This window comes from Erythrolamprus reginae, chromosome 4 (assembly GCF_031021105.1).
Source record: "Erythrolamprus reginae isolate rEryReg1 chromosome 4, rEryReg1.hap1, whole genome shotgun sequence".
In the NCBI taxonomy this organism is placed as follows: Eukaryota; Metazoa; Chordata; class Lepidosauria; order Squamata; family Dipsadidae; genus Erythrolamprus; species Erythrolamprus reginae.
Genome location: NC_091953.1, coordinates 23629036 through 23653715, shown reverse-complemented (window position 1 = coordinate 23653715; position 24680 = coordinate 23629036). Strand labels below are relative to the sequence as shown.

General features: G+C 40.1%; 1 protein-coding gene across 2 annotated transcripts in view; it reads left to right on the top strand.

Moving 5' to 3' along the window:
- SPATA13 (spermatogenesis associated 13) overlaps positions 1-24680 on the top strand; it is an 84629-nt gene that overhangs the window by 37160 nt on the left and 22789 nt on the right. Inside the window, exons 4-7 of one of the 2 annotated variants that reach the window (XM_070749787.1) lie at positions 2247-2391; positions 19463-19599; positions 20563-20742; positions 24145-24330. In XM_070749787.1, coding sequence (XP_070605888.1) covers positions 2247-2391; positions 19463-19599; positions 20563-20742; positions 24145-24330 — 648 coding nt within the window. Of the gene's footprint in view, positions 1-2246; positions 2392-15349; positions 15710-19462; positions 19600-20562; positions 20743-24144; positions 24331-24680 lie in introns of those variants that run through there. The other variant, XM_070749788.1, reaches the window with a different exon arrangement.

Genomic DNA, 24680 nt, shown 5'->3' with positions numbered 1-24680 from the left:
AGTAAGAGCGAAGCTTCGGTTATACAGAGACATGATAGGAGTGTTCTAATATTTGAGGGGCTGCCACAGAGAGAAAGGGGTCAAGCTTTTTTCCAAGCCACCTGAAGGTCAGACAAGGAATAATGGATGGAAACTGATCAAGGAGAGATTCAACCTAGGAATAAGGAGAAATTTTCTGACAGTGAGAACAATCAACCAATGGGAACAGCTTGCCTTCGGAAATTGTGAGAGCTTCATCACTGGAGACTTTCAAGAAGAGATTGAAATGCTATTTGTCAGAAGTGGTGTAAGGCCGTGCAGTAATGGGCAGCCAAAATTTTTACTGCCACACTATAGGTGTGGCTTGTTTTGTGGGTGTAGCTTAATGGTCATGTGACTGCATGGGAGTGCCTTGCTGGCCATGTGACCAGGTGGGAGTGGCTTGAATGATCATCATCGTTCAAGTGAACTGTTAAGTCCTCGACTTAAAACATTACCAGTGTTGCTCGCTGGGATGACAATTTGCTTTGCGTTTCCTGCGCTCCTTCCTGGGTCACCTCCCTCATCTCAGGCTGGGTAGCTAGGCGAACAGGTGCTGCCAGAAGTATAAATGCTTCCAGCACCGCTTCCACCCATGCCTTCTGCTTGCACCTCAGGTGGGAGGTGGCTGCGTGAGGCTGGAGGGGAGCCAGGCAGGAGAGAGGGAAGCTCGTCCAAGCCAGGAAGGAGGAAAGAGGAAAAAAGCAAGGAGTGCAGACGCAGCAGAAGCAGCAGGTTAAAAAAAAGAGAGAGCCGAGCCGGGACCAGTAATCCAGGAAGTGACAGCCACCAATCAGCTGGAGCTGCGCATGCATCTTCATTTCCGCTGGTGGAACTGTATTCCACCCTGTCCGGCCTGCTGCCCACCTCTGGGGCCATGATGATGAAGCATGCGGAGCCATATCGGAGGGCACACGAGACTTTGCCCTGTGTCAGTCCCAGCGCTCATGCGCATGCTGGGCAACTAATTTTCAGCCTTGGGAAATGCCATTTCACCCTCCAGACACTTCAGGGAAACCCTGGAGGCAAAAAAAAAAAATCACCCAATGGAACAAATCGGAACTTTGGAAAAATGCAAACAACAGCACAATGGCAAACCAGAAGTACATTCTCCCGAACTTCCGATTTGCCCGTTTAGTTATTTTTTTTCCATGTACCAGGCTTCAGTAAGGTCTGTGCGCATGAGCACAGGGGGACTGATCAGGTGTGGGGAAGAGGGAAGAGGTGTGGCACGTGCACGCATGCTAGCAGATGCACACACACCCTTTTAAGAACATAAGAAGGGCCATGCTGAATCCGGCCAAAGCCCATGGAGTCCAGCATTCTGTGTCACACAGTGGCCCACCAATTGTCCATGGGGATCTTGAGCAGAAAGAGAAGGCAATACCCTCCGTTTCCCTTGACCCCCCAACAAATGGTACCCAAGGGAATCCCGCCTGCCTCAACCAACATAGAGGCGGCACATAGACATCCATTTCGATAACCACCGATACACTTGGCATCCACGAATCTGTCTAATCCTGCCTTGAAGCTATCCAGGCTGACAGCTGTCACGACCTCTTCTGGAAGTGAATTCCATAAACCAACGACCCTGTTGGTGAAGAAATATTTCCCTTTATTTGTCCTCGCTTTCTTACCTATGAGCTTTAGGGAGTGCCCCCTCGTCCTAGTATTGTGTGATAGAGAAAATATTTTTTCTCTATCCACCTTTTCCATCCCATGCATGATTTTATACACTTCGATCAAGTCACGTCTTTCAAGGCTGAAGAGACCAAGGTGTTGCAACCTGGTTTCATAAGGGAGGTGCTCCATTTCCTTGATCATTTCCTTTTGGCACGCGAACCTGAAAAGGTTCACCATCACTGGTGTAAGATCTTCTGCTAAGGAGGGAGGTTGGACTAATCCTACAGTACAAGGTCCCTTCCAACGCTGATAATTTGTTATCTATTATCTGTTATTTTCAGAGCTTTTTAAAAATTTCTTGCTATCCTTCCCCACTCCCCAAATGTTACCTTTTCATGGGATATTCTTCAGATTTGTTCTTGTTTGTAAAAGGAGAATGCATTAGCAGTAAGTTAGATGATCAATTTTGATAATAAATAATATGGAACCCCAATGCTGATTTTATAGCAAAAGGTTCTTTTTTGCTTCTTTCAAAAACAATTTCCAAATAAATATTCTTTCCTACACAGCTGTAATAATTTTTTTCTTTCTCCGCTCTTTTTTAGCCTGTGGAACGGCCCCCCGTGCCAGCACATCAGGTTCCCCCCTACAAAGCTGTCTCAGCCAGATTACGCCCCTTCACTTTTTCTCAAAGCACGCCGATTGGTCTGGATAAAGTTGGGTGTAAGCGTCAAATGAGAGCATCCAATGGTGAGTTTCATTTGGGATGAAAGAAGTTAAAAAAAGTCAGAGCATTCAAAAGTTTTTCTCTATTGTTCCCCAACACCCATGCTTTGGAACTCAACTTCTGTAGAAATTCCTCTAGAGAAATAATTGTCGTCTTCAAACCTATTTTTAATTTGGATATTTTTCCCCCTGCTCCTTCAGAATCACAGTTTTAAAAGTTTGTGGTATTTTAATGTTTTGTACGTCTGCTTAATTGCAAAGCTCTTTGTTCTTTTATCAAGAAAATAAATATTTTAATAATAGAATTGAGACGCCTATGCTCCATGTATAGTATTTGGGACTGGATATTTGTATTCTTTTGACTAGATGCTGCCACCTTTTATTAAACTTGTGCACTGTTCTTAATGGAAATTTAACATATAGGAAGTAATACCTTACCAATCCGTGTGTGGGTGCCCTATAGATCACTGGGTTCATCTTTAGGTGGATGTGTAATGTATATATACGTTATTGCATGTGCATTATGATAACATCACTGTTCAAAATCGAAAGGATTGCTACAATATTGCTTTGGCAACTTCCTTGCTAAAATTACGTTATATTTCATCAGGCATGCAAAATTGGTGTGCTTTTTAGTCTGGTCTTCCCAACTTATTAGTTTCCTTATTCTCTTTGTTCTGTTGGGAATAAGCAGTCAACACAATCATCTGTTTTGGAACAATAACACCATGCAAGCAGTTTGATATGTACTTTCATGTAAGCTAAAGCTAAGCTTCCAGCAATTCCTATTGTTTCTGGATTTAGCTTACTCTAGAATGGTCAGAGTTTCCTATTAAAAATATGATTGATTTTGTCCATATGGTTGTAAAATTAAGTAGCTTCTGTGTTTTCTGACTGGTAGCTGATAATCATGGATGCTGTCCTGCCTGCCTGTCTATTATGGCTATTACGGTCCTTTCACTGTTTGTTGTAGATGACTCCTAATTTTTCTTCTTGTGTCTTTTGGCTTGTCTGAGGTGTGCTGGAGAACTTTAGTTGGTTCCTGTGCTACAGTGATGGCGTGCAATTATAACAATCTGTTTTGTTTTCCTATGTTGGATAGATTGTGGTCTTTACACATGTGTATATTCTGCTGCATAAATCCCTGTGGCCAATTAGGTCCCACAGAGTTGGCCTTCTCCAGGTCCCATCAACCAGACAATATCGTAGGGCGGGGCCTAGGGGAAGAGCCTTCTCTGTGGGGGCCCCGGCCCTCTGGAAACAGCTCTCCCCAGAGATTTGTACTGCCCCCACCCTCCTCGCCTTCCGCAAGACCCTTAAGACTCACCTATGTCGCCAGGCTTGGGCCAATTAGACCTTGCCCCTCTGACCAATAAATGTGATTGGACTGTCTGATTGAATATTATATAGGGGTTTTAGTTGTACTTTTTAAATATATTAGATTTGTTCTAGATGCTTTGTTTTTATACTTATTCTGTGAGCCACCCCGAGTTTTCGGAGAAGGGCGGCATACAAATCTAATAAATTGAATTGAATTGAATATTCATATACTGTACATGGATTCCTATGCCTGAATCCAGATATGCAAACGTTTTATATGCATATTGTATATAAATGCAATATGTATATAAAATGTTTTTTGGGAACAGAGATAGCAAATGCACGCTCTTTCCATATGCAATATTTCTGAAAAATTCAAAGAGCTAATTTGCACATTGGGTTTTCTTTACTGGAAATAAAAAGCTATAGAACTAATGCTACGATACTTCTGGCAGCTCAGTACTCAAGTGTAGACTCTGTGGGATATTAAGCAGCCTATTAGCCAGTTTATTTGCAAGTCTCAGAAAGATGCTGTAGTGCTTCAAGTAGCTGGGCCATTAAGAATGCGATTTCCTGCCAGGGAAAAATGTTTCTCTTGTGTTTACAGCTTTATCAATAATCTTGACAGTTAAAATGAGTTAGTCATCTTGCTTCGTTGCACTAGCCATCTTTTATATTTATCTTTTATTGATTTTATTATAATTTATTTGATTGTTGTAAGTTGCGCAGAATGTTTGAAGGCCAGGCAGCACAACAAGAACAACAGTAACTATATAATTGCAACATCAGTAACTATATAATTCCAACAGTAACTATATAATAACAACGTCAGTAACTATATAGTGTTCCCTCGATTTTTGCGGGTTTTTTCCCTATACCATGGTTTTTTCCACCCGATGACATCATATGTCATCGACAAACTTTCGTCTGCCTTTAATAAATATTTTTTTAAATAAACTTTAATAAATAAACATGTTGAGTAATGATCTGAATGGTTGCTAAGGGAATGGAAAATTGCAATTTAGGGGTTTAAGGGTTAAGGGAAGCCTTGTGATACTGTTCATAGCCAAAAATAGTGTATTTACTTCCGCATCTCTACTTCGCGGAAATTCGACTTACTCGGGCGGTCTCGGAACGCATCCCCCGCAAAAAGCGAGGGAACACTGTACAGCAGAGGTCTTTAAACTTGGTGAGTTTAAGACTTGTGGACTTCAACTCCCAGAATTCCCGAGCTAGCATGATTAGCTCAGGAATTCTGGGAGTTGAAGTCCACAAGTCACAAAAGAGCCAACTTTGCCTACCCCTGATATACAGTAATTGAAAATGCAAGGTAGTCCTCACCTTACAACCATAACTGAGCCCAACATTTATGTTGCTAAGTGGGAAATTTGTTAAGTGAATTTTTTAATGACGTTTTATGACTTTTCTTGCCACATTTGTTAAGTGAGTCATTGCAGTTGTTAAGTGAATCTGTCTTCCCAAATTGACTTTGCTTGTTAGAAGGTTCACAAAAGGTGATCACATGGCCCCGAGATGCTGCAACTGGAGAATAGAATATAACAGAACAGAACAGAATTCTTTATTAGCCAAGTGTGATTGGACACACAAGGAATTTTTCTTTGGTGCAGATGCTCTCAGTGTACATAAAAAAAAAAAGATATATTTGTCAAGAATCATGAGATACAACACTTAATGATTGTCATAGGGGTCAAATGAGCAATCAGGAAACAATATTAATATGAATCGTAAGGATACAAGCCACAAGTTACAATCATGCAATCAAAAGTGAGGGAAGATGGGTGATAGGAACAATGAGTAGACTAATAGTAATAGTAATGCAGCTTAGTGAATAGTCTGACAGTGTTGAAGGAATTGTTGTTTTGCAGAATGATGGCACTTGGGAAAAACTGTTCTTGTATCTAGTTGTCTTGGTGTTCAGCGCTCCATTTTGAGATTAGGAATTGAAACAATTTAGTGTGAAAAATGGTCATTAGTTACTTTTTTCAGTGCCATTGTAACTTTGAACAACTAAACAAAGTGTTGTAAGTAAAAGCCTACCTGTACAAGATTTCAGGTGAGGGGTGGGTAGGAATACTCACGGTGTAGTAAAAGGTTTAAAACCTTTAAAGCAGTGGTTCTCAACCTTTCTAATGCCGCAACCCCTTAATACAGCTCCTCATGTTGTAGTGACCCCCAACCATAAGTCTAGCGCCAATTCTCCTAACAGAGTTTTAAGCTGATTGGCAGGAAGGTCAGAGGGACACCCCTACTGTTAATGCCTGATTGGTCGGATTATAAAAGTATGTTCCAAGGTGCCAGATTAGAAGCTTTAGTTCCTAACACCATGGACATTTTGTCTTTTCCCCTGGTCTTAGGCAACCCCTGTGAAACAGTCATTCGACCCCCAAAGGAGTCCTGACCCCCAGGTTGAGAACCACTGCTTTAAAGGGTTGTATACTTGGTATTCTGTTTCCTGGAGACATTTTTCACTTATTTGATGTGGGTAAAATATGCAAGAGATTCATTTCTTTATTTATTCAATGTGTATAGCACCCAACTCAAACCAATGACTCTGGATGGTGAACAATCATAAGAACTATTTTTTAAAAATGCTACAATCTTTGGCTTGCTTCTGCATGCTTCAGTGAATCACTTAGGTCAAACCTGGAATCTAAAGATGGAATTTATTTTGTGTTAGAGAGCTACTCGGAGTTCTGCTGGTGTTAACCAATAGAAAGCTGTTTCCACCACAACTGGACATCCATTTCACAAGATAGCAAAATGCCAACGCTTGCAGGTGCCAAGTTTAGAAATTGCCACGTAATACTCGGCTGTTCATTTCCCATTGAGCCACCGAAGTCCAGGAAACCACATGACTTGTGTGGATATTTCAAAACTACAGGATTGCCTCAAAGATATTTTTGAGTAAGAGAACAGTTTGAAAAGTGTTCGGAAACTTCAGATCGTGCAGAATGCAGCTGCGAGAGCAGTCATGGCCTTCCCAAGGTATGCCCATGTTACACCAACACTCCGCAGTCTGCATTGGTTGCCGATCAGTTTCTGGTCACAATTCAAAGTGTTGGTTATGAGCTATAAAGCCCTTCATGGCATCGGACCAGAATCTCTCCGGGACCGCCTTCTGCCGCATGAATCCCAGCGACAGAGTTGGCCTTCTCCGGATCCCGTCGACTAAGCAATGTCGTTTGGCGGGAACCAGGAGAAGAGCCTTCTCTGTGGCGGCCCCGACCCTCTGGAACCAGCTCCCCCCAGATATCAGAGTTGCCCCCACCCTCCTTGCCTTTCGCAAGCTCCTTAAAACCCACCTCTGTCGTCAGGCATGGGGGAATTGAAATTTCTCTTCCCCCTAGGTTTATAGAATTTATACATTGTATGCTTGTATGTATGAGTGGTTTTTTTAAATTGGGGTTTTTTAGATTGTTTTTAATATTAGATTTGTTTACATTGTCTTTTTATATTGTTGTTAGCCGCCCCGAGTCTTCGGAGAGGGGCAGCATACAAATCTAATAAATAATAATAATAATAATAATAATAATAATAATAATAATAATAACAACAACAACAACAACAACAACAACAACAACAACAACCCAGTGGCAGAGTTGTGATCCTGGACGGTGGGGTGTCTCACTTAAAAAGCCAACAGAATTTAGCAACACTGAAGGAATTCCCCCCCCCCTTTTTTTGAAAACTCTTGAGTTTGGCAAAGCATCAAAATACAGTTCAGCGAAGTTACTTTTTTGATTTAAATAAAGTAGAATTTTCCATTGTTGCTGCTTTCTGAAAGGAAGTCCAAACTCAGAAAGATACAGAGGGTTATTGCTTAATGCAGTGTTTTTCAACCAGTGTGCCACGGCACACTAGTGTGCCGCGACACATGGTCAGGTGTGCCGCAAGAGGGGAGAGAGAAAGAGAGAGAGAAAGAGAAAGAAAGCAAGAGAGAGAGAAAGAGAGAGAAAGAAAGCAAAAGAGAGAGTGTGTGTGAGAGAGAGAGAGAGAAAGAAAGCAAGACAGAGAGAAAGAGAGTGAGTGAGTGACAGAGAGAAAGAAAGCAAGAAAGAGAGAGAGGAGAGGAAGCGAGAAAGAGAGAGAAATGAGAGAAAAAAGGGGAGAAAAAAAGAGAAATGAGAAAATGATTGAGGTAGAGAATGAAAGGAAAGAGAGAGAAACAAAAGAGAGAGAGAAGTGACTCTTGATTTAAAGCATATGATAAAAAGCACCCTAAGAATAAGAGAGGAAAACCCCCAGCCCTCACCTGTTTCTGGAAATGGTTCAAGAGTGTGTACAGACATACACACACAAGGGGGGATAACATGTATAATATGTACTGTCTTAGAGTGTCATTTTGTGTCATTTTGGTTGGTGGTCTGCCGCAGGATTTTGTAAATGTAAAAAATGTGCCGCGGCTCAAAAAAGGTTGAAAATCACTGGCTTAATGCGTCAGATCAGCACAGCGCAGTCACCCAAGAGATAAATTCTGACCTTGTAGTTGTAACTACCATTGCTCTGCTGGCAAATAAATTGTAACCCATGCTCAAGAACAGGCCTTCATAGATTATTTCAAGTTCCCTGGCCAGCTTCTTGCTTTTTTCAGTTGGGGAAAAGTTCGGCTACATGGATATACAGTATAGCTAATTTCTGTATACTTCCCTATATTTTTCGTCTATTTCTGCCCTTCTGATTTAGGCTACACTGCTACTAGGAAATAAGGCAACAGGATACAAAGCTAGTTTTTGTGCTTTTGTTCCTCTGGGACAAGGAGGAAAAAACCTGCATACTTATTTTATAAGATTAAAAAAAATCAGAGAAGCTCTGATGAAAATATGGAAAGTGTTTTATAAAAAACATTATATAACCCATCCAAACACTTTGTATATAAATAAAATGGTTAAATATCAGCAGTTTTTGGATAGACAAGGGAATTTAAAAAGTAGGCAAGAATTGGAAGATCAAGGTATAATTATAGATTTGGGGGGGGGTCATATATGCAAATTCAATCACAATACAAAAATGATAAAGAAAATGTCCAAAGATACTTCACCAGAAGGGCCCTTCACTCCTCCACTCGAAACAGAATGCCCTATCAAAGCAGACTATCAATCCTAGGTCTAGAAAGCTTAGAACTACGACGCCTAAAACACGATCTAAGTATTGCCCACAAAATAATATGCTGCAACGTCCTGCCTGTCAATGACTACTTCAGCTTCAACCGCAACAACACAAGAGCACACAACAGATTCAAGCTTAATATTAATCGCTCCAAGCTTGACTGTAAAAAATACAACTTTAGCAATCCAGTTGTCGAAGCGTGGAACTCATTACCAGACTCAGTAGTGTCAACCCCTAACTCCCAACATTTCTCCCTTAGACTATCCATGATTGACCTCTCCAGGTTACTAAGAGGTCAGTAAGGGACGTACATAAGTGCACTAGCCTGCCTTTCATCCCCTGTCCAATTGTCTCTCCTTATCTCATATCTCATATATCTTTTCTTCCTTTCATATATCTTCTCCTCTACTTTTATATCTTTTCTTTATATATAATACTTCATGTCTATCCTCTTCAATATGTATTGTGTATTGGACAAAATAAATAAATAAATAAAAATAAATAAAAATAAAGAAGAATATGGATTTGAAACAGTCCTGCAACAATTAGATAAAATATTGACTGGCCGGGATGAAAAATTACTGAAGTCCAAAGACTTAAGTACATTTGAAGCTGAGATCTAAAGTTACAGATGTGATATGGGAAGGCCAGAAGCAGATAAAAATCAGGCAGTAGTGACTTTAAAACAACAGTTTGAAAATGGGACAGGAGTGTAAATTCTCACAGGGAGATAATATAGTTCCAGTTTGTTTTTTAGACTACAAAGATTTTCACAGTGGTTTAAGTACAGTTGATGAAAAAAGAATCCTTTGCCTGTAAACCTGTATAATTTAGAACAGTGATTTTCAACCTTTCTTGAGCCGCGGCACATTTTTTACATTTACAAAACCATGGGGCACATGGGGGGGGGGGCTAAAAAAAGTTTGGACAAAAAAATTCTCTCTCTCTCTCTTCCTCCCTTTCGCTCTATTTCTCTCTCCCTCCCTCTTTCTCTCCCTTTCTGTTTTTCTCTCTCTCTCCATCCCTCTTTCTTTCTCTCTTCCTTCCTCTTTTTGCTCTCTTTCTCTCTCCCTCCCTACCTCCCTCTGTCTTTCTCTCTCCCACCTTCCCTCCCTCTCTCTCTCTCTCTTTCTTTCTTTCTCTCTCTTGCTCTCTCTCTTGCATTCTCTCTCTCTCTGTCGTTCTCTTTCTTTTTCTCTCTCTCTTTCTTTCTTTCTCTCTCTCTCTTGCTTGCTTTCTCTCTCTCTTGCTCTTTCTCTCTCTCTCTTGCATTCTCTCTCTCTCTCGTTCTCTTTCTTTTTCTCTCTTTCTTTCTTTCTCTCTTTCTTTCTCTCTCTCTTGTTTTCTTTCTCTCTCTCTTGCTTGCTTGCTTTCTCTCTCTCTTGCTCTTTCTTTCTCTCTCTCTCTTGCTTTCTTTCTCTCCCCCCTCTCTCTTTCTTTCTCTCTCTCATTTTTTCCTCTCTCTGAGCTTCGCGGCACACCTGACCATGTCTCACGGCACACTAGTGTGCCACGGCACACTGGTTGAAAAACACTGATTTAGAAATCATGTCACAAAAGGAAAAGAGGATGGGCAAGCAAAGAGAAAAACAGCAGGGTTAGGTCCAATTCTTCATGTTAAATAGCTGTTCTTATAGAATGGCCAATGGGAATGGATTCAAGGAGAAAAGATACCCGTAATAAAGCTGCATTTTCAGCAGGAAGAGAGAATGGCTTTATTTTTTTCCCCCATCTCTCTATTGCTAGTAGTAACTGGCAAAAATTGCTGGTTTTTAAAGGCAGTTTGATGCAATTAGTCTTTTGGCAAGACTAAAGAGAAGTTGTGTGAGCTGTGGAACCAGCTCTTTTATACCCCTGGCTTAAAATAGATTTGAAATGTGAGTCAGCTGATAAATCTTTCTGCCACTAATCCTACTGACGTAGAAGCTCTCTTACGCCAACTCAGAAAGCTCAAACTGCCCAAGAAGCTGCTGATACAGTTCTACAGAGGAATTGTTGAGTCAGTCATCTGCACCTCTATAACTGTCTGGTTGGGTTCTGCAACCCAACAAGACAGACACAGACTTCAGAGGGTAATCAGAACTGCAGAAAAAACAATTGCTACCAACCTGCCTTTCATTGAGGACCTGTGTACTGCACGAGTCAAAAAGAGGGCTGTGAAAAAGGTTTACAGATCCCTCACATCCTGGAGGGATGTCCTATCCTCAAAACGATGCTATAGAGCCCTGCACACCAGAACAACTAGACACAAGAACAGTTTTTTCCTGAATGCCATCACTCTGCTAAACAAATAATTCCCTCAACACTGTCCAACTATTTACTAGGCCTGTACTACTATTAATCTGCTCATAGTTCCTATCCCCCATCTCCTTCCACACATGACTGTATGACTGTAATTTTGTTGCTTGTATCCTTACGATTTACATTGGCTGGTTCCTAATATGATTTGACTGCTTATTTGTACTCGGACCATCATTGTTGTACCTTATGATTGCTGACGAACATATCTTTTATGTACACTGAGAGCATATGCACCAAGACAAATTCCTTGTGTCTAAAATCGCACTTGGCCAATAAAAAATTCTATTATGTTGTGGTTGGCTCTGGGCCAGCTCCTGCCCCAAGGACTCTGGGGGTGGATGTGGGTGAATCCTCCCAATGTCAGAGGCCTGTTTTACTGCCGACTGCTTTGGGCAGCGAAGTATCGTCGGAAGCAGCGAGTGACTGTGAAATGGGACCCTCAGAGGGGTTCATGGCAGACAGCCCAGGAGAAAGCCATTCCTCATCCTCCTTATCTTCGCTGGACTCTCATGAGGAAGCAGTTATAGATCCATGCATGCGAAGAGCCATGAATAGAAGAGAGCAGCTTCGGAGGTATTACAAGAAATAAGAGAGTTCACCTGTGGTTGGGTGTGGTTCAAGTAATTAGGGCTGCTGTTAAATGGGCAGCGTGCCGGCCTCTCAGTGTGGAAGATTATCTGTTTCTGATTGTGGATTTGCCTTGACTCTTCGGATTCTCCAAGGACCCTATGCTTTGATATCTGGACTCTGAACATAAATCATAGTTAACCGTGTGAGTTAAACAAAGTCTGAAGGAGAGTAGCTGTGACAACTTCACAGCTACTGGTTAATTGCTTTGAGGGTTTTTTTTTAAATTTCACTGCCTTCAAGTCTGTTTGTTTTACAGGTGAGCCCTTTGACTACAAAAAGAGGGTTTTGCTTCTATTTTTCTGTGGATAGAGAAAGTATTGTTGATTTTTCCCATGTGTGTGTCTGTTTTGGCTACTTTTACATTTAATTAGAGGCTCGTGCCAAGAGCCAGCAGAACATATTATGTCATGGTTTTTTCAATCAATAGTTGAAGGTTGTGTACATAATGTTCCTCTTCCCATTCTTCCATCCAACAGTCCTGTGAAATCTGTTGGGCTGAACATGACTTATTGATTCAAAGCTACCTGTGGATCTGAGTTTTTATCTAATACCTTCATTACCACTGCTAATACCTATTCCATTACCTCCGCTAATACCTATTCTGTTCTGTTCTGTTCATATACCCAACTATTGTAGTAAGCTAGTGGGCCAGTACAGGAATTAAGAGCTGAAATGTGCAATTTTTCATTCTCCAATAATGCAATGTTTGCACATTTTGTATCGAGTGAATAATAATAATAATAATAATAATAATAATAATAATAATAATAATAATAATTATTATTATTATTATTATTATTATTATTATTATTATGTAAATGCTGTGGAGACAAATGTAGCTCTTTAACATTGGAGGGAGGAGGGAGGAGGTTTTTGTTCCATTTTTTTTAAAAAAAAGATGGATCTGAATGCCGAGTGACTCTATTTCAGAGTAATAATAATTGTGATAGGTCCCTTGGGTGCAATCCCCATATATCTGAAGCCCCTTTCGAACTCTATCAGCATTGACAAAAATCATCATGTCAGGATGGCTCCACTCAGTATTTAAGAAAAGTAAAACTCAGAGTCCATTTTGAACGTCAAAAGTAAACTTTACTAAATCAGAAGTGAATGAGTGCACCAGAAGCACAGCAAAGTCTGAGGAAAAAGGTGCGATAGTTGCCCATATCAAAATATCCCATTTGCCCCGCTTTGGGAAACACCCAATCCCCATTGTCCATTTTCGTCAGGTGGATACATCTTCACCATCGCGTCATACTTATGGAATGGACGCTGCTAACGAACCTTCTTATCACCTCTTCTCAGAAGAAACAAAACACTCCTGGGCCAGAAGAAATGAAACTTACTAGGCCCCCTCCAGAAAACTTCCCCTCCCAAATCCCAAAACACCTACTCCCCCCCTCGTTAATTATTATTATTATTATTATTATTATTATTATTATTATTATTATTGGATTTGTATGCCGCCCCTCTCTGTAGACTCAGGGCAGCAAACAACAATGATAAAACAGCATGTAACAATCCAATACTAAAACAACTAAAAACCCTTATTATAAAACCAAACATACACACAAACATACCATGCATAAATTGTAAAGGCCTAGGGGGAAGGAATATCTCAGTTCCCCCATGCCTGACGGCAGAGGTGGGTTTTAAGGAGCTTACGAAAGGCGAGGAGGGTGGGGGTAATTCTAATCTCTGGGGGGAGCTGGTTCCAGAGGGCTGGGGCCGCCACAGAGAAGGCTCTTCCCCTGGGTCCCGCCAAACGACATTGTTTAGTCGACGGGACCCGGAGAACGCCCACTTTGTGGGACCTAACTGGTTGCTGGGATTCGTGCAGCAGAAGGCGGTCCCGGAGGTAATCTGGTCCAGTGCCATGAAGGGCTTTATAGGTCATAACCAACACATTGAATTGTGACGGGAAACTGATTGGCAACCAATGCAGACTGCGGAGTGTTGGTGTAACATGGGCATATTTGGGAAAGCCCATGATTGCTCTCGCAGCTGCATTCTGCACAATCTGAAGTTTCCGAACACTTTTCAAAGGCAGCCCCATGTAGAGAGCGTTACAGTAGTCGAGCCTCGAGGTGATGAGGGTCCAGATAGGGCCACAACTGGTGCACCAGGCGAACCTGGGCAAACGCCCCCCTTGCCACAGCTGAAAGTTGAAGGATGAAACATAGCGAGGCTGACACATCTTCAGTTAGCTTGCTAAAGGCAGCTTTACTTAGAATAGATAATACAGTGGTACCTCTACTTAAGAACTTAATTCGTTCTGTGACCAGGTTCTTAAGTAGAAACGTTCTTAAGTAGAAGCCATTTACCCCATATGAATCAATGTAAAAGCAAATAATGCATGCAAACCCATTAGGAAAGAAATAAAAGCTCGGAATTTGGGTGGAAGGAGGAGGAGGAAGAAGAGGAGGAGGATAGTCGCTGCCGAAGGAAAAAGGTGAGGTGAGAGGAATAAAAATAATCCAAAACTTTAAGGCTTAAAAAAAAGAGGGACTCTGGGGCGGTGAGAAGGAGCATGCACCTCCTATACACCCAGTGTGAGGCTGCCTCCCATACACTGCACCAGAGAGAGAAACTCAAGAGGAATGGCAGGAAACTGACCGGGCCTTCATGCTGCTCTCAAATTAACTTGGATTTTTTTTCCAGGCTTGGGTTCTTAACTAGAAAATGGTTCTTGAGAAGAGGCAAAAAAATCTTGAACACTTGGTTCTTATCTAGAAACGTTCATAAGTAGAGGCATTCTTAAGTAGAGGTACCACTGTATTTTGTAACCTGTTCAAATAGCATCTGGCTATATCTGGTCCTTGGAAAGAACTTGATATAGGTAGATGAAAATGACAAATCTAGTGTAAACCTCTGACTGACTGTTTGACCAATCATAATAATAAAATGCCCATGTCACACCAACACTTCGCAGTCTGCATTGGTTGCAGATCGGTTTCCGGTCACAGTTCAAAGTGTTGGTTATGACCTATAAAGCCCTTCATGGCTTCGGACCAGAATATCTCCAGGACCGTCTTCTGCCGCACGAATCCCAGCGACCGGTTAGGTCCCACAGAGTTGGCCTGCTCCGGGTCCCATCGACTAAACAATGTTGTTTGGCGGGACCCAAGGGAAGAGCCTTCTCTGTGGCCGACCCGACCCTCTGGAACCAACTCCCCCCAGATATCAAGGTTGCCCCCACCCTCCTTGCCTTTCGTAAGCTCCTTAAAACCCACTTCTGTCGTCAGGCATGGAGGAATTGAGATATTCCCTTCCCCCTAGGCTTATAAAATTTATGCATGGTATGTCTGTTTGTATGATTGGTCTCTTAAATTGGGGTTTTTTAAATTACTTTTTATATTAGGTTTGTTATATTTGTCTTTTTTACTGCTGTTAGCCGCCCTGAGTCTGCGGAGAGGGGCAGCATACAAATCTAATAGGTAGGTAGGTAGGTAGGTAGGTAGGTAGATAGATAGATAGATAGATAGATAGATAGATAGATAGATAGATAGATAGATAGATAGATAGATAGATAGATAATAAATAAGTACATTGGTTGCAATAAGGAAAGAATTAATCAGGCTTGAATTGTATGGATGAATGCTGCTTGTACACTATTTGTCTATATAGCTTCTCTCTTTTTTTCTTTCACAACTTCCTAAGGACTTCCCCTGATGTCAGTGAAGGCATTAAACCCACAGCTATACATTCAGAGAGTGAGCTGTCATTTTAAAGTAGAGTTTGGCTGAAATGCAGCCACCGACGCTCAAAGCAATGAATAAGCTATTCCGGCATTTGCAGTAGCTGAAGCTTCCATGACCTATGATAAATTGTATTTACGGATTAAAAAGAATTCTTGGTTTGAACGTAAATCGGGTGCCTGGTGAATGATCTTTTTTCCTGGATAGCAGGATGGTAGCCAGAGGGGATATAATTCGATTTTGGAGCCTGGAAAGCCTTCAGATAAGTATGTTGATATAGGAGATGAGCTCCTTTCGTTCTTTGTGGCATTTGGGATTTAAACTGTTTAAACATAAGTTGAGACTTAGATATCTTACATCATGTTTTAACTGGAAAACCTAGTAGAGTAAGCAGGGTTGAAAAATAATAAAAATGACTTCACTGTTGATTTTAGATTTAACATTCTTGTTTGAGAGGTAAAAAATGCCCATTCATCTCTGCATATTTACTCCAGGAAGTGAACAATAGAGTGAGAGTTTCGGTGAACAAGAAATAATAAAACAGCTATACAGAATTCACTCAATGAATCAGTTCCAATTTATATTATTTTCTTAACGGGTATCTGTTTTAAAACTCATTAAAAAATATAGACAGTTAAATCTAGATGCAGTATTAAGCTGAAAACCAATAATGGATCTTAATTAAGATGGCTTTCAAATATGTATGGCATTTCTGTAAGTTTACCAGGTTTGTTAAAACAAACAAACAAACAAACAAACAAACTGTTCCTCCTGTTTTTAGGAATAATTCCTCTGTTGTTTTTGTGATTAATGAAATTCATTGTAATGACTCTTACCTTTATTATTTATTGTAAATGAAAGAAGTTAACGAACTGACATTAGATGTTAGTCTAAAGCTTTTAGGACGACAGATCTAGTCTACTTTAAAATATCTGTAAATTAAATATTTTGTACAGCTTTAAATATTAAGATTCCCGAAATGCAGATCCTTAAAAAGATTAGAACTTGTGGTAGCAAAAGTAGAAAGGATATAATCTGATGGATCATTAATTACCTTCACTGTTTCTGGGATACCTTTTTTTGGCATAGCTAAAGTAAAGTATTAAAAACAAGTGGGAAAATCATCCTGTATTGAAAGATAACAACGTGAATGTTTTTTCTCTCTATCTTATGGGGACCACCACTGAAAAGGTTCTCTTTCATAACCACTCTTCGAACTTTGAAATGATGATGATTCAGAGGATGACTTAAAATCACCCTGGATAATGAAAATTCTGTGGTTGTTTTGCCCTCTTGAACTATTCTATTCTCAGATCTGCCAGGGTTCATCGGGAAGGATGTTAGCAACTGAGGGCCATTGGCTTTCCTACCTTCTGTATGGCATGGCAGACAAACATTTTGGGAAAATATATAACACTACTATTTAATTAAAATATTTACACCTTGCTCTGCCTTGGTTTTTAGACTTTATTCCAAAAATGAGAGCCAGTCTGGTGCAATGGTTAAGGTGCTGGCTTAGAAACCAGGAAATTGTGAGTTCTAGTACCACTTTAGACTGGGTAGCTTTGACACAGTCACACTCTCTCAGCTCAACTCATTTCACAGGGTGTAGAGAAAATAGGAGGAAGAATTTATATTGTCATATTAGATAATATTCATAATTTATTTATATTATAATATTAGATCATATCATATTAGATATGATCACTGACTTATGGAATAGAATAGGATATGATAGAATAGAGTAGAGAGAGTAGAATAGGATAGAATAGAATAGAATAGAATAATTTATTGGACAAGTTTGATTGGACACACAAGGAATTTGTCTTGGTGCATATGCTCTCAGTGTACATAAAAGAAAATATAGATTTGTCAAGAAACATGTGGTACAACACTTAATGAGTGTCATACAGGTCAAATATGCAATGAAGAAACAATCAATAATTAATAAAAATCTTAGGATACAAGCAACAAGTTACAGTCATACAGTCCTGAGTGGGAGGGAATGGGTGATAGGAATGATGAGAAAAAACTAGTAGTAATAGAAGTGCAGACTTAGGAAAAAGTTTGACAGTGTTAAGGGTATTATTTTGTTTAGTAGAGTGATGGCATATGTCTACTGTTGATACTGTGTTGTCTAGTATTGTGAGAGGTGGAAGGATGGAAGGGTTTCTCCTAAAGTAATAAAGACGGGAGAAAAATAAATAAGAGGGGGCATTCTTATGTGTACATTATGAGAAAATATCTAATCAACTCTTGGAAACATATCCCGTAACAACATCCTTCTCTGTAATAACACAAAAAATTAATTTGAAAAGGAGAATATGCTTAATTAATTAGGGAGGGGGAAGATGTTAAAAAGTGAGATTTCTTCCCCTCTGTCTAATCAACAGAATAACAAGAGTTGTAAGGGACCCTGAAGGTCTTCTAGTCCAACCCTCTGCTCAGACAGAAAACCCTATACCATTTCAGATAAATGGTGCATTGTCCAGTCTCATGCCGCTTTTCAAGCATCTCACCTTTGATTATGTGACTGTGGGAATGATACGATTGTAAACGATGGTTGGAAACAGGTATCAATTATAAAATTACTTTTCAAGTGCCGTTGTAACTTCGAACGGTCTCTAAATCAGCATTTGTAAGTTGAAGACTACCTGTATGCATTCTTTTCTTTATCTTAAATATCCTGGACTATCCCTCACATCCAGGAAATAAATTGTTTCAACCCCCATCCTCCAAACGACGCCTAGAACACGATCTAAGTATTGCCCACAAGATCATATGCTGCAACGTTCTACCTGTCAATGACTACTTCAGCTTCAATCGCAACAACATAAGAGCACGCAACAGATTCAAACGTAATGTTAACCGCTCCAAAGTTGACTGTAAAAAATATTTTTATTTATTTATTTATTCATTTGTCCAATACACAAATACATAGGAAGAAAAATAGACATTTGATGGTGAAAGTGAACTTAGAGGAGAGGATATAAGAAAGGAAGAGAATATATAAGATAGGTGAAAGAAAGGAAAGATAATTGGACAGGGGACAAAAGGCACTCCAGTGCACTTATTTACACCCCTTACTGGCCTCTTAGAAACCTGGAGAGGTCAATCGTGGATAGTCTAAGGGAGAAGTGTTGGGGGTTAGGGGTTGACACAATTGAGTCCGGAAATGAGTTCCACGCTTCGATAACTCGATTGTTGAAATCATATTTTTTACAGTCAAGTTTGTCGAAGCGTGGAACTCATTACCTGACTCAATAGTGTCAACCCCCAACATTTTTCCCTTAGACTATCCACGGTTGACCTCTCCAGGTTCCTTAGAGGTGAGTAAGGGGCGTGCATAAGTGCACCAGTGTGCCTTCCGTCCCCTGTCCAATTGTCTCTCCTTATCTCATTTTTTCTTTTCTTCCTTTCAAATATGTTCACCTATGCTTTTATATCTTTTCTTCTATTCTTATATTATTATATATCTATTCTTTTTAATGTGTATTATGTATTGGACAAAATAAATAAATAAATAAAATAAAAATAAAAATAAAAATAAAATAAATCTTTCAATGCAAATTGGGTGTTCTGGGGTAAAGCTCCATTTTCGCTCCCCACTGTGTTCCCCCCCCATCCGGGCAGTACCCTACCCCTGACTGCACACCAAGACAACTAGATACAAGAACAGTTTTTTCCCGAAGGCCATCACTCTGCTAAACAAATAATCCCCTCACTACTGTCAAACTATTCACTAAGTCTGCATTACTATAACTATTAGTCTTCTCATCTGTGACAAGCAAAGTCAGTGGGGAACCCGATTCATTTAACAACCGTGTTTCTAATTGAACAACTGCAGTGATTCGCTTAATGACTGTGGCAGGAAAAAGGCTGTAAAACAGGGCAAAATTCACTTAACAAATTTCTCACTTAGCAACATGAATTCTGGGCTCAAGGGTAGTTGTAAGTCGAGGACGACCTGTAATGCATTTGACAAGATCTAATTTCTCAGAATTTTTCCTTCCCGTCAGGTGCTGCAGATGGTAGCGCTGAATCGCCAGCTTTAGTCGATGATAATGGCAGCGAAGAGGATTACAGCTACGAAGAACTCTGCCACGGCAACCCCAGGTACCTGCAGCCGGGAGGCGAGCAGCTAGCTGTCAATGAGGTAAATTTCTAGCTTTGGAATTTCCAGACATTGCAACCGAAAACATGTGAAAAGTTCCACATTTTTGTCCCCCTGGCAGTGACTAATTCAATTCAATTCAATTTATTAGATTTATATGCCGCCCTTCTCCGAAGACTCGGGGCGGCTCACAACAATAATGAAAACAATATTCCAGCGAAAACAAATCTTTTCCCTTTGAATATAAGAAAATGGATCTTTTCCCTTTGAATATAAGAAAACCTTTGTCTTCTTTTTTTAATTTTTTTTTTATTGATTTTTTAATTCCAAGACAAGACAAAGACACATAACATAAAAAAGGAGCCCAAGCTGCTCCATACTTTTCAGAAGTCCAAGAAATTTAAATACAAGTCTTGTAGATCATATTAAGAAAAGGTATTACAAAGAAATAGTGAAAGGAAGAAAAAAGGATAAACTATCACTAATTACTATTTACAAAAGTTCGCATAGTTTTGTACATTTACAATTACAGTGTTCCCTCGATTTTCGTGGGTTCGAACTTCGCGAAAAGTCTATACCACGGTTTTTCAAAAATATTAATTAAAAAATACTTCGCGGCTTTTCCCCCTATACCACGGTTTTTTCCCACCCGATGATGTCATATGTCATCGCCAAACTCTCATCTACTTTTAATAAATATATTTTTTAATAAACTTTAATAAATAAACATGGTGAATAATAATCTAAATGGTTGCTAAGGGAATGGAAAATTGCAATTTACGGGTTTAAAGTGTTAAGGGAAGGTTTGTGATACTGTTCATAGCCAAAAATAGTGTATTTACTTCCGCATCTCTGCTTCGCGGAAATTCGACTTTCACGGGCGGTCTCGGAACGCATCCCCCGCGAAAGTCGAGGGAACACTGTATTTACAATAGCATTCTTTTATCCAGCCACTCATAGAACTTGTACCAAATTTTGTCTTCTAATGAAACATTTTTATTGCAGCTGATAAGTGATGGAAATGTGGTCTATGCGGAAGCTCTCTGGGATCACGTGACCATGGACGATCAGGAATTAGCCTTCAAAGCTGGAGAAGTCATCCATGTCCTTGAAGCTTCCAACAAAGATTGGTGGTGGGGAAGCAATGAAGACAAGGAGGCCTGGTTTCCAGCCAGTTTTGTTAGAGTAAGTGAAGCAAGCTCTCTCTTTCTTTCAAGCACCCTGGAGACCTGGTTAGATTCTTGGTTGACACTTGGTTGAACGTAGTTCTTTAAAAAGGCTGAGTTGATGGCCATGAACAATGGTTAGAAACATAGAAACATAGAAGATTGACATCAGAAAAAGACCTCAAGGTCCATCTAGTCTGCCCTTATACTATTTCCTGTATTTTATCTTAGGATGGATATATGTTTATCCCAGGCATGTTTAAATTCAGTTACTGTGGATTTACCAACCACGTCTGCTGGAAGTTTGTTCCAAGCATCTACTGCTCTTTCAGTAAAATAATATTTTCTCACATTGCTTCTGATCTTTCCCCCAACTAACCTCAGATTGTGTCCCCTTGTTCTTGTGTTCACTTTCCTATTAAAAACATTTCCCTCCTAAACCTTATTTAACCCTTTAACATATTTAAAAGTTTCGATCATGTCCTCCCTTTTCCTTCTGTCCTCCAGACTATACAGATTGAGTTCATGAAGTCTTTCCTGATAAGTTTTGTGCTTAAGACCTTCCACCATTTTTGTAGCCCGTCTTTGGACCCATTCAATTTGATCAATATATTTTTGTATGTGAGGTCTCCAGAACTGAACACAGAACTCCAGAACTGAATGCCTACTCTTCTGTTTATTTGTCTTCTTGCTTTGTTTACATAGGCATAGTTTTTCTTGGTGAGAACATGGACATCTTTGTGTAATTTTATGACAATAATGCCATTCCCTTCCTCTGAAGTGTTTCCCCCCACCCCACTTCCCATTCTTATGTAGAGACCTCTGTTATTTATTCATTGTTTTCCTATTTATGGGTTTCAAAAGGCCTATATATCTAACCGGCTCAAGGTTGCCTCAGCCTTCCAACCTTCTGAGGTCGGTAAAATGAGGACCCCAGATTGTTGGGGGCAATAATGTTGACTTTTTAAACCATTTAGAGAAGGTTGTAAAATGCTGTGAAACGGGATATAAGTCTAAGTGTTATTGCTATACCTGATTATATTGTGACAATTCCAGGCTGTGTACAATAGTAATAGCACTCAGACTTTTAAAAAAAAATTATTATTATTATTATTATTATTATTATTATTATTATTATTATTATTATTATTATTATTATTATTATTAGATTTGTATGCTGCCCCTCTCCACAGACTCGGGGCGGCTCACAACAGTGATAAAACAATATACAATGACAAATCTAATATTAAAAGTCTAAAATAACAGATGTAACATTAAACGTCTAAAAGCCCCATTATTTAAAAAGCATACACACAAACATACCATACATAAAACTACATAGGGAAGGGGAGATGTCTCAATTCCCCCATGCCTGACGACAGAAGTGGGTTTTAAGGAGTTTATGAAAGGCAAGGAGGGTGGGGGCAATCCTAATCTCTGGGGGCAGCTGGTTCCAGAGGGTTGGGGCCGCCACAGAGAAGGCTCTTCCCCTGGGTCCCGCCAGCCGACATTGTTTAATCGACGGGACCTGGAGAAGGCCAACGCTGTGGGACCTAACTGGCCGCTGGGATTCACGTGACAGAAGGCGGTCTCGCAGATATTCTGGTCCGGTGCCATGAATAGCTTTATATCCTGCTTCACAGTGCTTTATAGCCCTCTATAAGCAGTGTGTAAACCTATTGCCTCTTGCCCTCAACAATTTAGCTCGTCATTTTACCAACCCAGGAAAGATGGAAAGCTGAGTCAACCTTTTGCTGGTGGGAAAAGTATGGAACACAACTGCAGGGATATTTACAGAGAAGGCTCTCGCTATATAATAACGTTTAAAAGAAGGGAGTTAGAGTGCACCCATCCAATCTGACCTAGTAGAACGGGCAGATACCCTCAGGGAGAGAGGCAATCATGCACGTAGCCTCGTATCATTCCATTTAGAGCTCTGAAGCGGATGCCCAACACCTTGAACCGCACTGGGAAAGAAACCAGAAGCCCCAGTGCAGCCCACACAGCAGTGCTATAATATAGAGAAAATGTGACGCGCTCAGATCTACATCATTGCTGCATTTTGGATCAATTACAGCTTCCAGGCACCGGTCCAGGACCAAGATAGCATCACTTAGTCAGGGGAGGAGATGTATTACTGGGTATCATCAGCATAGGCAGAGACCAAAGTCAGCCTTTGCCTTTTCAGTCCCAAATACTGTTTCCCTCGTGCACAGGCATTTAAGCTTTCCGAATTGCTGATTCTTAAGAACATCATTTTTCCCTTCTGCTTGCAGGAGAAGAGCATTAATAAGTAATGATTTCAAAAAGCATATTGTAAAGGCTAAATAGGCAATGTAAAGGTTAAGAGACTCCACTATTGACAGTAAGTTGCTTAAAGAATTTCAAAAACATTGCAATAATAATAATAATAATAATAATAATAATAATAATAATAATCCCAAAAAAGTGGTTGAAAATGAGCAAGCAAAACTACTGTGGGACTTCCGACTTCAGACTGACTGAATTCTGAAGCATAACACACCAGACATCCTGATTGTGGAGAAAAAGAAAGTATGGATCATCGACATCGCAATCCCAGGGGACAGCAGAATTGTGGAGAAGCAGCTAGAGAAATTAGTAAAATACGAAGATCTAAAAATCGAGCTGCAACGACTCTGGCATAAGTGGTACTTGGCACGCTGGGCACAGTGCCAAAGGATCTCAGCGGACATTTGAAAACCATCGGAATTGACAAAATCTCCATCTGTCAATTGCAAAAGGCCGCTTTACTGAGATCGGCAAACATAATTCGCCGCTACATCACGCAGTCCTAGGTGCTTGGGAAGCGCCCGACTGGTGATGAAATACGAAATCCATCATAGTGATCTCGTTTAATAATAATAATAATAATAATAATAATAATAATAATAATAATAATACTTGTATGCCGCCCTTCTCCGGAGACTCGGAGCAGCTCACAACAAATAATACAGAAATACAAATCTAATATTTAAAAAAACCATTTAAAACCCCCCCATTATAAAACAGTTATACAATCCAAACAAACCATACATAAAATGGAACAGATAGGGGTATGTCAGTTTCCTCAAGCCTGGCGACATAGGTGGGTTATCAGAAGTTTGCGAAAGGCAAGGAGGGTGGGGGCAGTCCTAATCTACGGGGGGCAGTTGATTCCAGAGGGCCGGGGCCACCACAGAGAAGGCTCTTCCCCTGGGTCCCGCCAGATGACATTGTTTTGTCGACGGGACCCGGAGAAGGCCAACTCTGTGGGACCTAATCGGTTGCTGGGAGTCGTTTGGCAAAAGGCATTCTGGTCCGATGCCATGTAGGGCATATTACTGTCATATTTCTGGGATGGTGTTGGATATAGCGTTATTTTTTCAGTTCAATTGTTTTATCTCCATTCTTCTCATTCCAGCTACGAGTCAATCAAGAAGAATCTGCAAAATACTGTAGTGGCTTCCAGGATGAAGAACCAAATGTAGATCCTGAAAAGCATCGCCAGAAAGTAGCAGAAAACAAAGATCAAATGAGAACCAACGTAATTCAGGAAATAATGAACACAGAGAAGATTTACATCAAACATCTCAAAGACATCTGTGAGGTAAAATATAAAATAATAACGTAACAATGGAGAAGGAAAGAATCCAACTTTATTTATTTTAAAATGAATTTTAAAAACAAAAACTAAAAACAAAACAGCAACAACGAGATTAAACTTTAAATAAATTTGTACAGACTTATTAATAAATGCTAGCAAAGTGAAAAACAAGAACAGATACAAAACATACATTTGGGATATTTACATCCCTCTTCTCATTCAGAGTTTTGATCGGAGATACCGGTATGTGCATTTTTATCTTGTTTTTCTTAACATATTGCTTTACATACAGTGATACCTTGTCTTACAAACTTAATTGGTTCCGGGACGATGTTCTTAAGGTGAAAAGTTTG